The sequence below is a fragment of the Eumetopias jubatus genome, unplaced genomic scaffold (assembly GCF_037043125.1).
Source record: "Eumetopias jubatus isolate StellerSeaLion01/CBP00866 unplaced genomic scaffold, mEumJub1_p1.0 scaffold_9, whole genome shotgun sequence".
Taxonomy (NCBI): Eukaryota; Metazoa; Chordata; class Mammalia; order Carnivora; family Otariidae; genus Eumetopias; species Eumetopias jubatus.
The window spans coordinates 125,459,229-125,477,669 of NW_028274815.1; the positions used below are offsets into that span (position 1 = coordinate 125,459,229).

The 18,441-nt window shown below is 38.6% G+C and overlaps 1 protein-coding gene across 3 annotated transcripts in view; it reads left to right on the forward strand.

Annotated features, from left to right (window-relative positions):
• Nucleotides 1-18,441, forward strand: part of STK4 (serine/threonine kinase 4) — an 88,005-nt gene that overhangs the window by 5,181 nt on the left and 64,383 nt on the right. For all 3 annotated transcript variants that reach the window (XM_028121896.1, XM_028121900.2, XM_028121903.2), the window contains exons 2-5: nt 624-704; nt 6,712-6,840; nt 9,837-9,951; nt 14,790-14,954. In XM_028121896.1, the coding sequence (XP_027977697.1) occupies nt 624-704; nt 6,712-6,840; nt 9,837-9,951; nt 14,790-14,954 (490 nt within the window). The remainder of the gene's footprint in view (nt 1-623; nt 705-6,711; nt 6,841-9,836; nt 9,952-14,789; nt 14,955-18,441) is intronic.

Here is an 18,441-nt window from a genome sequence, read left to right on the forward strand (position 1 = left end):
CAGGCACCTTGGAAAATTTCTTACACCTGTTGAACTGAAGTCTGACTCTTGGTAGTTCTCTACCCTCTGGTCCTGATTATGCTCACCAGAGGGCTGCAGGACACATGTAATACTGCCATAGACAGCCCTTAAGTCTCTCAGCTGGGGCACCTGGCTGGCTCAGTCGGAAGTGTGTGTGACTCTTGATCTTGAGGTCATGAGTTCAAGCCCCACAATGGGTGTAGAGATTACTTAAATAAGTAAAAAACTTAAAAAAAAAGTCCTTTATGAACCATGAGAGACTATGACTCTGGGAAACAACCTGAGGGTTTCAGACGGGAGGGGGATGGGAGGATGGGGTAGCGCGGTGATGGGTATTAAGGAGGGCACGTGTTGTAATGAGCACTGGGTGTTATACGCAAATAATGAATCATGGAACACTACATCAAAAACTAATGATGTACTATATGGTGACTAACATAATAATAGAAAAAAATGTCTCTTAGCTTGCCTTTGTTGTTGTTTACCGGTAAAGACTTTGTAGAGCAATTCCTAAGATCCTAATTGTAATATAAATAATGTATTTTGTGGTGTAGTTGCTAGCAAGTAAAATGTATTTTATGTTTTTATTTCTTCATTCACAGGCAGCTGAAAAAGTTGGATGAAGATAGTTTAACTAAACAACCAGAAGAAGTGTTTGATGTCTTAGAGAAACTTGGAGAAGGGTAAGTGTACAGAAAATACAGGTAGACCAGTAGGTCCCAATCTTTTTCTTCCCCCAACACCAGCAGGAGCTGAACCTTTTTCATGTCAATAATTCACAAACCTGAGGAGAAGGAAGAGGAACATTGCATATGGCACTGCTCTGAGTGGGGTGGGCGGGAAATTTACAGCTTGAGATGCCCTTTCCCTCTTTCCTCCAGTCATCGTTATAGATAGATTTAATGATGCCTGGCCTCTTCAACACCAAAGGCATCTATTGTTTTCTCTCTTGTAGAATCTATAGTTTACAGGATTTTATGTATGGAACAGCACTAACTAGTCTGTACTTAATTTAACAATTTTTATTAGTCATACATTTTTATTTGCTGTTCATAGTTTCTGATCAATATGTAATAACTGTTGTTTCCATAAAATGGAATTCAGCATTTTAGTTAGTATAGCATTGTGAAATATAGTAAATAAATCAAGGACTGTCACTACCTTTACACCTTCCAAGAGATTGAAAATCCCAGGTCGGGAACCAGTGTACTTCTTGAAACCCAGATTTGTGAGTGTGTATAAAATACTGCTGAAATGGTATTTCATAATAGTGGTTTTTTGTGTATCATTCAGTGATAGTTTCTGCATTAATAAGCAGGTGTGTGTGTGTGTGTTTAGTCTCTTGAGAGTACTTCTAGTTCAAGAGAAGACCTGAAATACTAACTTTTAAAAATTTCTGTTGTTTAAGTGCCGTGTGCGCCTTGAAATCAAGTCTTATATGTCATTAGATTATTTTGGGGTTTAGTGTTACTTATGTCTAATATAGGTCAGGAATAATCTTAAACCCGATCCTAGATTACATGGCATAGGTTTTCATGGATTGCCTCCTTGTAAAAAACATTAGTCATCTTTTTGTAAGTTGGAACAATACTCTTTGGAATCGAGCAAGACATCAAGCTGAGAAGGGAATAAAAGAGGATGCCAGCTGTGCTGTTAGAAGACAAGTACAAGATGATTCTGAAGACTGCAAGTTGACTTGGCATTCTTCAAGGTACGGAAAACGACAGTCCCTCCACATCTCTTTCCTGTCCTTTTCAGCTTCAGCTTGGTCTCCTGGCTATTTTCCTCAAGGCAGTGAGTCTAATGCCCTTAATCTAACAGTGCTCACAGGTCATCTTTGGAATAAGATAAAGCATGTTAGGCATAATTGAATATGTAACTAACTTGTTTCTTTCATTTTTAATAAAAGTGTGTTATGATAGTACGGGCATAGACTCTGATGTTAGACCTGCGTTAAAATCCTTGCTCTACTGTTTATTAGTCACAATAAACGAGTGAACTTGAGCAAATTACTTAATATTTTGAAGTTTCAGAAACCTCTATATAGTGCAGATATTCGTACCACCCTCATTTGGGTTATGTCAAGTATTACCCAAGATAATGGGGGTAAAGTACTGAGTACAGTGCCTGTCACATAGTGAGTGCTCAATAAGTGGCAACTATGATTCTTTTGTCTTTAAGCCTACCAATTGAAGCATTTTTCAGACCTTGTCATGTCAAATTAAAGTTAAATCTTAAACCTCCAGTCTATTTAGGCATTCCTGAAGGGAGTGCTGTTTGGGTTGATTGGGTTTGGGGAACACCAAAAGAAAACTACAGACAAAATATATCAGGAATATATTCTGATAATATAGGAAGGGGAAACTAAGCTAATTATGATTGCTTTTAATTGTCTTTTAGATCTATGCATGTCTTCATCAAGGAACTTGGAAATTTCCTTACAAAGATAAAACCAAGAAAATCAAAATAAAGCTTAAGATCTTTCTCCTTGTTTTATCACCATCGTGCTCTTTTAAGTGATACCACAGATGCTTGGATTTCTGAACGAACCTGAACAAGCTTCATTTAACTAACAGAATCCCGAAGGAAGACCTTAACTCCACTTAGCTGTCTAAACACAAACTGCCATGCCATCCTTAAATTGTTCTGGAAAATGAGTAGATTGTGAACACTCACTGACTTGTGTCTTATGAAATGAGCTCTGGCTGATGGACTGTGTTGGATTCTCTGGAGGCCGCAGTTGTTCTGTGTATGGAGGAAATCCTGTGGATCTGTGGCAGAATAGAGCCAACGCTCCAGACCAGGATGAGTGGACCATGCTTGGAAAGTGTTTTGCATGAGAGCCTAGTGCCTTTTTCCTTCTATTATACTTAAAGTTTTACACTTTGACTCACTAAAATTTTTTGTCCTAGGATAATTAAAAAGCATCTTGCCCCTGGTTTCATAGCTAGTGAGTGGTATTGTTAAGGCTTGTATCTAGTTAATTTGGCTCCAGATACTGTATTATTTCTGTTTTTCCAAATTGATCCTTGCCTTGTGTGGCTTGTGTGAAACCCCTAGGTCCCCACCATTTTTATTCTCTGCCAGTCAGAATTCATCAAGTCACTGTAGTTTTTGTTGTAGGGAATCAGGTCTTATGGGATTTGCCTAAAAGTGAGCACAGTTGCTGAAGCCTTCTAAATTCTCTTCAGATTACTGTAAGTGCAGTATGTAGAATCATGAATCTTAATTGTTCATACAAGGTATTGGAGCATTCCTTGCTCTCAAGATAGCATAGAGAGGCATGGATAGTGTTCTGGTTAAGATTGCTGAGTGAGTATATGCAGAGACCTCTCTTTCCATTTCAAATAGATAAAACTAATGAATGAAAATTAAATTTTTATTTTTATTATTTTTTAAAGATTTTATTTATTTATCTGAAGGGGGCACAAGCAGGGGGAGTGGCAGGCAGAGAGAGAGAGGGAGAGGGAGAAGCAGTCTCCTTACTGAGCAGCGAGCCGGACATGGGACTCGATTCCAGATCCCAGGACCCTGGGATCATTATCTGAGCTGAAGGCAGACACTTAAGTGACTGAGCCACCCAGGTGCCCCGGAAATTAAATTTTTAAATAAAAGGATACATGGCCAGCTATGGACCAGGGATGGAAAAGATACATAATAGTAAGAGGAGCATAAGGCTTGCCCTGTCCTTGTCAGGAGATGGCAGGTAAGCTTCCTACATGAAGTTGTGGGATGGATGAGGCTCCCCATCTATGAACTAAAGCTGAAATAAATTTGATCACCACGAGAAAGTATCATTTGCCCGTGGCCTGGGGAAAACATGGAGGTACTGGTTTGACAATAGGAACTGGGCCTGGCCTGCATTCAGGTATGGGATCTAGAGAGGCAGAAACCCTCAACTCCTAACACGAGACCAAGTTTAAGTTGTTGTACAGTCTAGATGATGGGCCGAGAGAACCATGAAACCATCATGACATCATGAAATGCTCGTGGCAGTTAGCATTGTGTAGAGGAAGATCATTCAAGATAAAGGAAACCCATATAAGGAATCTACTGCCTTGGGATAATGAGCAGAACAAATGGGAGAATTCACATCCAAGGAAATAGAAATAATGGAGCAATCTCAAAAGGGATTTAACATGTTTGTTTACGATTTTCAAAAAGATGAAAGGAGGGACTAACATCCTTAAAAGAAGAACACCAGGTTATGAACATGAACAGATGTGTTCCGGGAAGAATTAAAGTTGGGAATCTTGACAATCATTGAAGTTTTGGAGGCCCAGTAAGTTGGAAAAACAGTGAACTATACAAGCTGAAAGAATTTGTGAATTGAAAGATAAAAATAAGACTGATCACAAAGTGCAGGACAGAAAAGTACAGTGTTAGAGATCTGGAGGACAGCATGGTTTGAGGAGATGCAGTATGGGTCCAATAGGAATTCTAGAAAGAGATAGTAGAAGAGATAGGAAAAAGACAATGCTGAGAATTTCCAGACTTGAAGAAAAACATGCCTTCAGATGGAAGAAGCTTACGAAATGCCAAGTGAATTAACTCCTAGTTACATTATAATAAAATTGTAGAATGTTAAGGATAAAGAGGAAATCCTGAATGCTACCGAAAGAGAGATTACGATAGCCGACTTCTCAGCAACAATAGAAGCTGGAAAACTGCAGAAAAGATGCTATTGTCCAAGAACTCTGTATCCAGCACAACCAATTCCAAAGAGAATGTGAAATACAGACATCTTCACACATATGGGACCTAGTGTATCAAGAATAACTTTGGAAAGTAACAGAATACCCAACTAGCAATGGCTAACCAATAAGGGCATTTATTTTTTTTTTAATTTTTAATTTTTTAAAGATTTTATTTATTTGACAGAGAGAGACACAGAGAGAGAGGGAACACAAGCAGGGGGAGTGGGAGAGGGAGAAGCCGGCTTCCTGCTGAGCAGGGAGCCCAACGCAGGGCTCTATCCCAGGACCCTGGGATCATGACCTGAGCCGAAGGCAGACGCTTAATGACTGAGCTACCCAGGCGCCCCCTAATAAGGACATTTAATAACTAAGTAATAATAAAGCTGGGGTGAAAGATTCCAGAATGGCTAATTGGCTTGATAAGGTTTAGCATTTGTGTAATTCTCTATCTCAAGATGGCTGCATTAGTTTCACGCATCATGCCTTATGTAACAGTAACCAAAGTAGGAAAGGAAGTGGCAGGTAAAAATGGGCCTTCTTGTGTGTTTCTCTCTCATCAGGGAAGAAAGCCTCTCTCAGAATCCCTTCAGCAGAATTCCCCTCAAATTTCATTGGCCAGAACCAGGTCACTGGCAGAAGGAATAGGAATGCTATCTGCCTGGACCGCCATGTTTTATCCCCTAGAACCAAGCCTTCGCTACCCCAATGAATCAGAGGTTTAACTTCATAAGGAAGAAAGGGCAGCAGGCAGGCCTTCCACACATGGTCAGTGGTTGCCTTTCTCTGGGGGAAAAAATTATGTAACTTTCAAGGATCATTATACTAGTTTTGCCAACATAAGGGATTCTGATGGGCTGGAAATTTTTTTTATGTGTTCTGCATAATTTAGTTTATGTTACTTTTACATTGAAACAGTCTGGAGCATCATTTTGGCAGCTAGAGCACTCAGCTACTTTGACATATCAGGTGGTACTGTTCTGTGGATGTTTTTTTCGCCAGGGCAGTATGAAGAAATAGGTGGGTTTGGGAAATAGGAAAGACAGCTTCCTCATTGTGTTTTCACTGACAGCGTCAAGGTTTCCACTGAAAATGTAATCAGTGTGGGGTGATGGTGGTGTCTCATTTGACCATCACAACTGTCTTGTAGTTTGTATTGTCATTTTACAGGTGAGAAAATTGAGGCATGAGAAGGTTAATATGTATGTAAATGATGGCTAATATGTTATGAGGATAGGGCTCAAATCCTCGGTCTTTCGATTCTAAATTTCCTACTCTTTTAGGCACCAGATTGAATGGACACATAAACTTTTTATTTATTTTGATAATAAGCTCATAAGGGCAGATGGAGCAAAAGGCTTTCTATGTGCTGTGTTCACCTGATACTAGCATTTGAAAGGGCTTAGATTTTTAATTAGTTTCCATAATGTTTTTTAAGTATTATTGCCAATAAGAGGAACAGGGACAGAAGAACCTCATGGTACTGGAGTGAACACAAGAGCACAAAGACCTCCATTTCAGCATTCTAGCCCAGGTAGATGTGGGAAGAACATAAGCTTTGTGTTCAGACACACCTGGATTCACATCCTGGCCTGACCACTTATTTTTCATCTCTGTGATATTGGGCAAGTCCTGTAACCTCTGAGCCTTTACACGTTTTCCTGTAAAATAGGGATAATGACCTCTTCTTTATTGTTGTTGTTTACTTTTTGTAAGGATGAATTGGAATGATGCACAATTTCTAGCAGAGATCAGGCATATAGTGCATGGAGCTACTATAATAGTGGTTATTTTGTATGAATACATTCAGTAAAGGTTAAATATGAAGTTAACAGTTTTTTCCCAAAGTCCTTTAGCTATTTCAGTTTTGCAGTTGTAGATAAGTATATTAGGCATGTAGGGGTATAAATTAGAACCATGAGTTGCTTTTGTTCTACCACTTTTTATCTCTAGACTTGCTTTGCCTTTATAAATGTTCTCTTTCCCCCAATTACAGGTCCTATGGCAGTGTATACAAAGCTATTCACAAAGAGACCGGTCAGATTGTCGCGATTAAGCAAGTTCCTGTGGAATCAGATCTGCAGGAGATAATCAAAGAAATCTCTATAATGCAGCAATGTGACAGGTAAAGGCATGCGGTATTACTTTGGAGAGAACATAGTTTTAGATTAGCTGTGATTATTTAGAGTTTAACATGTACAGATGCATTTACTTAGAGATTTTGCGAAAGAGTTTAGGCGGAATCACTACACATGTTCTTTTCAGAAAAAATCTGATGAAAAAAATGTGTGTTTTAGTAGCTAGACTTTTATAGTTTCTATTTCTGCATAGATTTTTTTTTCAGTAAGCCCCTTTCAAAACTAGGAAGAAGAGGCAGAGAGGCAGAAGGTGGTTCTGCTGACTTTTTTTTTCTCCTTCTGATAATGATCTCTTTTACTTCCTGTTGAGAAAATATTTCTGCAGAGATAGCTAAGAAGAGATAATCCAAATATGTTTAGCTCTAGAGACGTTAGAATATCAGACAGATCTAAAAAAGAGAATGCTTTTTTATGTATTACTGTTCCTTCCTACATTTAAAAAAGAATTCTTCAAGCTCAGAGTAGTTAAGAATTTTATTTTTGAGGAACTAAGATTTGTCAAATGCTGTAAGCAGGAAGTCAGGCCACTAGGCGACCGCAGAAAAGCACGTGGTATGCTCTGAAATTCCATCACAACATGAGTTGGTCACAGTGATGGAGCAGGCTTCCCCACTACTGTTTAAATTTGAGAGAGAACACAAATTTAGGGGCAACGCCAGCTCTAGGGAGCTGAAAGGAGGATGAGAATGTCTTGCACCGGAGGCTGCATCCATTCTCCTGAAGCTCTTCTGCTCAGCAGATCAGCTTAGTAGCTCTTATTTGTAAAACTTCAGCATTGGGGCAGGTGGGGCTGCCTACGAGGACATTTGCCCAGGAGACCTTAGATCTCACAGGCTTGTGAATGCAGTTATTTCTCTTCTCCCTCCCTCCCTTCCTTTTATTCTTTATACTTTTGTGGTTACTCTCTACTAGACAAAACCCTCATATTTCTTGACCAGATTGACCAGAGTTAGGTAGAAATTTTCCTTTTCCTCTGCTACAAGATACAGTATGGAAGCTCTTCTAGTCAGCACATTGGGACTTTATCACTTCTTTTTTTTTTCCTTAAAGATTGATTGATTGATTTTAGAGAGAGAAAGTGAGTGAGTGAGCATGAGGGATAGGGGCAGAGGGAGAGGAAGAGAGAATCTCAGGCAGAATCCCTGCTGAGCATGGAGCCCGACGTAGGGCCCAATCTCACAACCCCAAGATCACGACCCTAGCTGAAATCAAGAGTCAGATGCTTAACTGACTGAGCTGCCCAGGCACCCCGAGGGACTTTGCCACTTCTGATATGCTACATAAGAGCTGTGTTTCAAACAGAGCATGCAAATATCTCTAAGTAAAGAAGAGTTATTTCCAAAAGCCTAGTCTGTGCTAAGCATGGTAAGGAGTACAGAGAAATACAGGGCAGAATTCTTGTCCTCTGGGAGTTTATAGACAAATTGGACAGGCCAGGCATATATATGTGCAGGAAAATCTGGCCAACGATACAAGATTATACAGGACATGTTCCAGCAGTAAGTAGCTGAGATTACTTGCCTTGTAAAGGCAGTAAATACTGCAGGAATTTAAGGAAGGGAGAGCAGATGTGTAATCTGTACCTTCAGAGACTTATTCATCCATGTCTTCATTAATTGTGTGTGTGTGTGTTTCCTGCTGTCCTTGTCATTGGCATGTTTCCCAAGGGTGAAGGGGCATTTGAAATTCTGAGCACTAATGAAGCTGAGTAGGTTTTTAGCATCTCTGGTTATTATGCAACATTATTTAGCCCTGATAACAATCTAACCAATTAAAGCTGGTAGCTCTCGGTGGGCAGGTTATTTCATTTTAATGGGATGTTTGACTTTTCTCTGAAGTCTCATTGGGTATTTCTCTTCAAGCTTGAGACCCAGAATTCTGGGTCTGATGCTGAATATTTTTTCTTTTTAAAATTTTTTTTAAGATTATTTATTTTAGAGAGAGAGAGGGAGAGAGCGCAGGTGCACATGAGCAGCAGGGAGGGACAGAGGGACAGGGAGACAAGCAGACGCCCTGCTGAGCGGGGAGCGCGACGCGGGGCTCGATCCCGGGACCCTGAGATCATGACCTGAGCCAGAATCAAGAGCTGGACGCTTGGGGCGCCTGGGTGGCTCATTTGGTTAAGCGTCTGCCTTCGGCTCAGGTCATGGTCCCAGGGTCCTGGGATCGAGCCCCGCGTCGGGCTCCCTGCTCTGCAGGAAGCCTGCCTCTCCCTCTCCCACTCCCCCTGCTTGTGTTCCCTCTCTCGCTGTGTCTCTCTCTGTCAAGTAAATAAATAAAATCTTTTACAAAAAGAGCTGGACGCTTAACTGACTGAGCCACCCAGGCCCCCCTGAATATTTTTTCTTTATAGTAGATTGTAGTGTGATTTTTTTTTTCTTATTACAAAGTACACGTGACTTCTTGGAAAAATGCAAACAGAAAGAAAATAAAATCACTTTTCCCTTTGGAGAGAGAATCATTGTTAAATGCTATTTTGCGTACATATCCCTTTTTGGAGTTTAGCCATGCTTACAATTATGTAACCTGTACTTTTTTTCTTTCTTTCTTTCTTTTTTTTTTTTGTAAGCAGGATATCTTCCCATGTTATCAAATATTCTTCTAATATTTTCCATAGATTCATGGTTATTCCATTATATGTCTAGATCATTATTTCTTAAATAAACTCCTTGTTGTGGGACACTTAGATCGTATCTAAGTTTTCATTGTTAAAACGTGCTATGATGGTAACTATTTCTTTTCGAATAGCTGTAGTTCTTTTCCTGGGATGATCTGTAGACCTAGAAATGCAGGTTAAGAGACCCGTACATTTTCTCACTTTGGTTATTTATTATTTAGAAAGTATTATTATTATTTATCATTTACATTTTTATCAAGAGGATGTCTATTTTAACCTTAAATATGAATAGTTGATCTTTTGAGCAGAAAAATTTTCATGTATTAAAGGCTGTTCCACTAATTCGTATTATTGCTTTCTCTTTAGCCCTCATGTAGTCAAATATTATGGCAGTTATTTTAAGAATACAGACTTGTGGATTGTTATGGAGTACTGCGGGGCTGGTTCTGTGTCTGATATCATTCGATTACGAAATAAAACGGTAAGTTTACCTTCTAGAACAGTGCGGCTGGGCTAGTCTCTGGCCTTGTATTTGTGGGCACTCTCCTACTTCCATATCCAGAGAGATGACTGTCAGATTTCCCCTTTTCCATCATTCTTTCCCCCTCTGCTTTCTGATGCCTCCTAAAAGTGATGTTTCTGACACCAGCCTAATCCAGTGATATTTAGCATGTTTTGGGAAAGAAAACAATGACTATCAAATCTTGGTGAAGCAATGAATTTGAAATGTTTAAATTTAGATTTGGTTTTCTCCTCCTACTCAGCATGTTCACAGATTAACTTCTTCTACATTCTATTAAAGAGTAATCTCTGTGAAAGATTATTTGCCCTTACTGTGATCACTGGGATAAAAGCTAGGAGTCAAGGGTTCTACTTCAGGTTCAGTTGCTCATTCAGGAAGTATTTCTAGAATACTGTTCTAAGCCCTAGGGATACAATAGTAAAGAACACAACAGTCCTGCTCTTGTGCTCATACATTTTCTAGTAGGGCAGCCAAAAAGCCAACTGATGGTAACTAGAAAAGAAATACCAGATAGTTATAATTTCTTTGAAGGAGCGGACTGTTGGAGAGTGCTCAGTGAGCTACTTGAGAGTGGACAGCTGAGAAAGGCCACTCAGGGAGGTGGCATTTAAAGTAAAACTTGAATGACAAGATGGAGCTATGATTTCTAAAAGAACATTCTAGGTAGGGCAGTAAGCAGTGCAAAGATCCTGAGGCTAGAACGGATTTGGCACAAAGAAGGCCACTGTGAGTAGAGGGGAGAGGTGAGAGGACCTGCAGGAGATGAGGTGAGACAGGTGAGCAGGCCTGCATTCTGTTGGTATTGTTGGCCACGGTAACGAGTTTGCCTTTTATTCCAACTACAATAGGAAGCCATTGCTGCGTTCTAAGCAGGTGAGGAGCCATTTGATGATGTACATTTTAGAAGATAAACTGTGGCTTCTGTGATAGACTATGGCTTCTGTGTGGACTGTGAATGAATAAAAGTAGAAGCTAGAGACACCTTAGCCTTTAGTTTTTCTGTTTGTTTTGTTTTAATGAGAAAAACAGGAATAATACCTATACTGAGTATTTGCAGAATTGTGAAAATTAATTTAAATATGTGAAAGTACTTAGTGAGACACTCTATAAATTACAAGGTGAGAATATTTAAAAACTCAGTTGTATCCTCAAAAAATTAAAAATATAGCTACCCTAGGATCCAGTAATCACACTACTGGGTATTTTCCCAAACAATGCAAAAGCTAATTCTAAGGGATATATGCACGTTTGTTTATTGCAGCATTTTTTGCAGTAGCCAAATCAAGGAAGCAGCCCAACTGTCAGTTGGTAGATGAATGGATAAAGATGTGGGGTGTAAATGTATATATACACATACATTTTAAATATTTAGTCATAAAAAAGAATGAAATCTTGTCATTTGCAACAATATGGATGGATCTAAAGAGTATAATGCTAAGCAAAATAAGCCAGAGAAAGACAAATATCATATGATTTCATTCATATGTGGAATTTTAGAAACAAGGCAAATGAATAAAGGGGGGAAAAAAAAAGAGACAAACCAGAAAAACAGACTCTTAACTATAGGGAATGAACGAATGGTCACCAGAGGGGAGGTGGTTGGGGGATGGATGAAATAGGGGTTGGGGATTAAGAATACACTTGTAGTGTGCACTGAGTAATAAATGGAATTTTTGAACCACTATATTACACACCTGAAGCTAATATAACACTATATGTTAACTCTACTGGGATTACTGGAATTAAAATAATAATTTAAAAATAAAAAAATAAAAATTAAACAGTTGTAACTTTTGGATTATCTATATGACTATATCCTTTTCTTAATTTACATTATTCGGAGTTAGTATGTTTTTCTAATCAAATAGCAAGTTCTTTAGCTAGGAATTACAACCTACTATAAGATATACTTAAAGAAGTCCCAAAGCTTGAATAATTTATTGAATTAAAAATTGGGCTCCAGGGGCATCTGGGTGGCTCAGTTGGTTGAGCGTCCAACTCTTAATCTCAGTTTAGGTCTTGATCTCAGGGTTGTGAGTTCAAGCCCTGTGTTGTGCTCTGTGCTGGGCATGGAGCCTACTTAAAAAAAAAAAAAAAAATTGGGGTTCCAGGCCTTATCTGCAGCATTAAGTTATTTTGTTTCAGGTATTTTGAAACAATCCAAAACTAATTTTGATAGTGCATTTGATGTTTTAATATTAGTTTATTGTATTTATGTAATTTTTAACTATTAAGTGCTGATCTTTAATAATTACACATGAATTTGTAAAATGTTTTAATTCTGTCTTGTCCAGCATGGTAGTCACTATCTACGTGTGGTTATTGAGGCCTTTAAAGGTGGCTAGTCTGAATTGAGATGTGCTATAAATATAAAATACCAAATTTTTAAGAATTATTACAAAAAGAAAAACATTAAAAAAACTTTACATTTTTATATATTGATCACATGTTGAAATGATAATATTTTGGATAAATATGGTTAAAATATCAAAATAAATTTTGGGGTGCCTGGCTAGCTCAGTTGGAGGAGCGTGCAACTCTTGATCCTGGAGTCATGAGTTCTAGCCCCACGTTGGGTATGGAGATTACTGAAAAAATAAATTAATTTTGCTTTTTTTTTATGTTGGCTACTAGAAAATTAAAAGTTGTACTTATGGCTCACATTATATTTCTATTGGGCAGTGCTCCCTTAACTGATTAGCTTAAATGGTTAGAATAAGACGTCAGTAAGTCACATGAACTTTGTTCTCTTAGGCCACAGAAGGTACCCAGACTCTAGCTTGCAACCTTGCCAATAGTGTTTGCTTGGACTGCAGTGAGAGCTCTATCATTTGTTAGCACAAATTACTTGTTTGTGCTTCAGCTTCATTTTCTATGAAATGATGGTGATAATGGTACTTATTTAGTGTGATTTTTATAAGGATTTAATGAGATTACAAAAATAGTGCCTACCGTAGAATAAATGCTTAATAATTAGCTATTTTTAATTTTATTAGCCGAGTGTCTGGCTCATTATTGATACTTATTAACTATTTGTTAATTAATTGGTAGCATAATAGTTATTAGGCCATGTGTATTCTTACATGCCTTATATCATTTGATTTTCATGACATTCTTGATGAGAGTGGTAGTCCTATTTTATAGATTGAGAAACTGAGACCAAGAGAAGTTCGACAACTCACTTAGGTCACACAGCTAGAATGTAGAGCGAAGGGTAAAAACTAGGTCTTTCTAATCCCGAATACCATGTTTTTTGCACCACAGCATACACTCTTCTAAATGTGAGTTGTTTGTCAGAAGGGAGACTGAGAATTTGTTGATGGATTGCATTTGTTTAGCACTGGAGTTGGGTCTGCACAAAATCAGCATGGAACTGAGCAGATATTCTGTGTCAGTCGGCATTCTTGCTTTCATTTATAAATCATCATTCAACAAATATTTTTCAGGACCTGCTATGTGCCAGGTGGCTTTCTTGGTGCTAGGGATAGTAAATAGTAAACAATAGTAAATAGTAAACAAACCAAAGATATTTTATTTTTTATTTATTTATTTTTAGTAAGTTTGAAGGTGTATGTATTTATCCGAGAGAGAGAGAGAGAGAGGGAGAGGGAGAGCACATGTGCGCATTCTTGTGCATGAATTGGGGGAGGGGCAGAGGGAGAGAATTTTCAAGCAGACTCCCTGCTGAGCACGGAGTCTGATGTGGGGCTTGATCTCACGGCTCTGAGATCATGACCCAAGCTGAAACCAAGAGTTGGATGCCCTTACCCAACTTAGCCACCCAGATGCCCCCAAAGACATTTTAAAATGGGGCTCATGTTCCTAATAGGGAAGATAACACATGATAGGTATACAAATAACATGTAATATGTCAGATGGGGATAATACCGTGTTTACCAACAAGGTAGGATAAAGGGGTGGAGAATGACCTAGGACTGGAGGGAATTGGGGAAGCCCTCTCTGACTTTCTGGATGCAGAGCAGTGTAGGCAGAGAGAACCCGAGATGCAAAGGTCCAGAAGTGGAAGTGTGCTTTGAGTGTGAGGAACAGCAGAGGAAGGCTACGAGGCTGAAACAATGAGAAAGGTAAAAACTAGTAGAGCGTGAAGGTAGCTGGGAACCAGATCATGTAAGACCAGGGTGGACTGGCTTTAATTTTGAGTGTCTTAGGAAGCCAGTGGAGGGTTTTGAGCAGCTCTGGCTTGCATTTTGGAAGATTCATTATGGCACGCTGCCATGTGGGAAATGCATTGTCCAGGGTCAAGGGCAGAAGCAGCAAGACCAGTTAGAGAATTATTAGAATAGTTCAGGCAGGACATGCTGGTGGCTTGGACCAGGGTGATTAGTGATTACAGAGGATATATTTGGATATATTTTGAAGATAGGGAAGAGCCAGGGATGACCTCAAGGTTTTTGGCCAGGGCAACTGAAACGGCCTTTCCCTGAGAGAGCAGACTGTGGGAAGAATAGAGCAGGTTGGGTGGGTGGTAAGGAGAGGGGTGGGGTGGCGGTAGAAGTACAGAATTTGATTTTGATGTGCTCTGCTAATGACGCTTGTTAGGTATTCATTTGGAGATATTGTATAGGCAGGTAAGGTGAATCTGGGGAGAGACGGGGCAGGAGATGTAACTTTAGAAGGGGTTAGTGGAGCGATGGTATAAGCTGTCAAATGCTGTCACAGGTTGAATAAGACCTTATATTCTAGGAAGGGAGCTTGGATCTGATTTTTTTTTCCCCCTTTTTTGAATGTAAAATGATGTAAACTGATGGCATTTTAATCTGTCGTTCTTTTTTTAGCTAACAGAAGATGAGATAGCTACAATATTACAATCAACGCTTAAGGGACTGGAGTACCTTCATTTTATGAGGAAAATACACCGAGATATCAAGGCAGGAAATATTTTGCTAAATACAGAAGGACATGCAAAACTTGCAGATTTTGGGGTAGCAGGTCAACTTACAGTAAGTAAAAATACTACTTTTATTGGTAACTTTCAGCCCTGTCCGGAGAAGGACTTCCTTTCATTTTAGTTATTTTTTCAATAAAATACTCAATTTCATTGTATTTGTGAAAAGGTTATAGAAGGTGCCACTAAGTTATGAAAGAGCTAGTAGGTCGTTATAGATCCTTTCCTGGGGTTTAGGTCCCATGGTTTAACTTTGATAAAAATAAAAGCTTAAACAAGAAATGACAGAGTGGAAGTTCAAATTCTATTCATCATATTTGCAAAAGGAGAAAAATTCACTCCAAACTGCTTTCCTTGAATAAGACATAACACCATCTCACCCAGGTAGCAGTTGGCAATTACTTTACTGAAAACTCTCTCCTCGTCTGGTTCCAGGATACAGTCTTTGGATTCTCCTCCTGCCTCACCAGTGGATGGCAGTGACAAAAACCATGTTTTCAAAACAGGAAATACAGAATTACCTGATTTTGAAGAATACTTAAGTATATATGACATATACATAGAAAAATAGAAACAGTTCTGGACAGATTTGTACTAAAATTTGCAACAGCATTATACATCAAACAGTTTTCTGGGGGGTAGAAAAAGTATTTTTTGTTTGTTTGGGGCTGGTATTAGGTAGAGTTTTTTGGTTTTTGTTTGTAAATCTGCCTGGATTATGTTAGGGAGGTTAATAGGTATTGCAGTGGCACAAAAATTGCTTTGATGTTTAAGAAAGAAAGTCAGAAACTTACTCCATATTGTGATTACTGGACCTTTCAAAAGATATTGTTGTTAACACATAAAGTGCTTCTAGGGAACGATTTATGCTTCCAACTGTAGTATATAAACGTATATAAATCCATTTGGGGGAACCTGACTGGCTCAGTTAGTAGAGAGTGTGATCCTTGATCTCAGGGTCATGAGTTCAAGCCCCACATTGGGTGTGCAGCCTACTTAAAAATAAATAAATAAAATAATTAATAAAAAAAAAGAATGTACCCATTTTCCCTTGTATTTGCCAATACTGAATGAGCAATAAATTTTATTTTTAAAATCATTTTTGAAACAATATTTTTACATTTGATTATTGGCCATTTATAATTCTTTTGTAACTTAACTGTTCATCTTAATTTTCCTAATTGTGTTGGACCTTTTAAAAAAAATCTCTGCTGAAAAAGATAAACCAAAACTTAAAAAAAAAATTATATGTTGAAATTGTTAATCCTTTGTTATATATGTTGAAACATCTGTTTGTAATTTGCTAGTTATCTTTTTACTTTGATTATGGTTTTTCTTTAAATACTGGAGGTTCCAAATTTTATATAGGGAAATCCACCTCCCTTTTATGTTATGGTTTCAGCCTTCGATGTCACCTTTATTTTTTTTTAATTTTTATTTTTTTAAAGATTTTATTTATTTGACAGAGAGAGACACAGCAAGAGAGGGAACACAAGCAGGGGGAGAGGGAGAGGGAGAAGCAGGCTTCCCGCCGAGCAGGGAGCCCGATGCGGGGCTCGATCCCAGGACTCTGGGATCATGACCTGAGCCGAAGGCAGATGCTTAACGACTGAGCCAGCCAGGCACCCCTCGATGTCACCTTTAAAAGACCTTTTCTGCTCCAACAGTATATAACTGTTCATCTATACTTCCTTTTAGTACTTTCTGGATTTCGTTCTTTGTATTTAAATTTTCAACCTATTTGAACTTCCTTTGGTGGAAAGTATAAGTTAGGAAATTAAATACAGAATTTTATAAATGACTAGCCAGATGACCAGCACTTTTTTTTGTCCTTTGCTTGGTAATTTAGAATGACATTTTAATCAGATCTTCAAGCTGTGTGTGTGTATGTATCTGTGTGTGTATGTGTGTATCTGTGCGTGTGTGTGTATGTGTGCACACAAATAAATACCACATACATAGCCATAGTCTGTTTCTGGATTTAATATTTTTTCTTGTTGTGCTACTGTGCTAATATAACTTTGTCATACAGACCAAGCTGGGTTAGTATCCACTCATTACTCTCTGTTTTCAAAAAATTTCTAGATATCCAAATACTCCTTTCTAAATAATGAGTATTTCAAGGATATAATTCTTGAAAACAGCTTTGAGTAGCCCCATTTGAAAACTGCAAATTTAAGTTTTGGAGCAAAGGAAATGACTAAGCGATAAGTTAGTTCCTGTGCTAGTTTTTTACATAGGACTGACAAAGTGAGATCAATTTAAAAATATTACCTGTCCTTTGCTCCTGACTGGCACAGCCTAACTGAGGCCACAGGCATTTCAGAAGGAACAGGAGTGATGATGATGGCAAGTCCTGTTGCATATTTAGTTCTGTTTAAAATCCTTCTCTTCCTAAGATACAGGAGCTCTAGAAAGGTTCTCTTTCATTAAGGCCACACTGTTCTGGGGAAGTAGGCAAGTAATGTGTGCTAGATTCATATGTTTTTCTTTAAGACCCAAACTAAGACTTTCTCTATGTATACATTTTATTTTATAGAATATATGTATATGATAAAAGAGAAATTATATGTGTAAATAGACACACACATATATGATTTTTCCTTTTTTAATTTTCGGATTGCACAGGTACTATATATTCATGTAAACCATCAGAGTGTTACAGAAGTATATGGGATGGAAAGTAAAAGTCCTTTGTGATTCTACCTTCTAGATGTAACTGTTGTTAATAGTTCAGTGTGTATTGAGATTTTTCTTTTGCTATCCATATAACAACGATATTTATTATTATCGGTTGCTGTTTTGTTGTATATATATACAACAATATAATTTTGCAACCTGATTTTCTCTTTACAGTATGTCTTGTACCTTTTTCCATGCCAGGAAAATGTACCTATCTCCTTTTTAAAAAATATATGGTGGATGGGGCGCCTGGGTGGCTCAGTCGGTCTGACTCTCGATTTCAGCTCAAGTCATGGGATCAGAGTTGTGGGATCGAGCCCCACATTGGGTCTCCTGCTCAGCAGGGAGTCTGCTTGAGAGTCTCTCTCTCTCTCCCTCCCTCTGCCTCTGTCCTCCTCCCTGCCCCCCTCACCAGCTTGCGTGTGCAGTCTCTCTCTAAACTAAATAAATCTTTAAAAAAAAAATTTGAGAGAGAGCATGTGTGCGAGCAGGGGTGAGGGGGGTGGGGAGGGGGAGAAAGAGAGAAGCAGACTCCCTGCCAAGCAGGGAGCCAGATGCGGGGCTCGGTCCCCAGAGCCTGAGATCATGACCTGAGCCGAAATTAAGAGCTGGACGCTTAACCAACTGAGCCGCCCAGCTGCCCCTAAATAAGTCTTTAAAAACTATGGTGGATATTTATTGTATTTGATTTACACCCTTTTGATGGTTATTTGAGTTGTTTCCTTTTTCTTTTCCCTGCCTCTCCTACAAATATTTCTCCAATACTTGTGCATATATCTTAGGGTACCTGCACATAGGATACATTTCTAGAAAAAGATTTGGATCAAAGGAAATGGACATTTAAGTCTATAAATATTGCC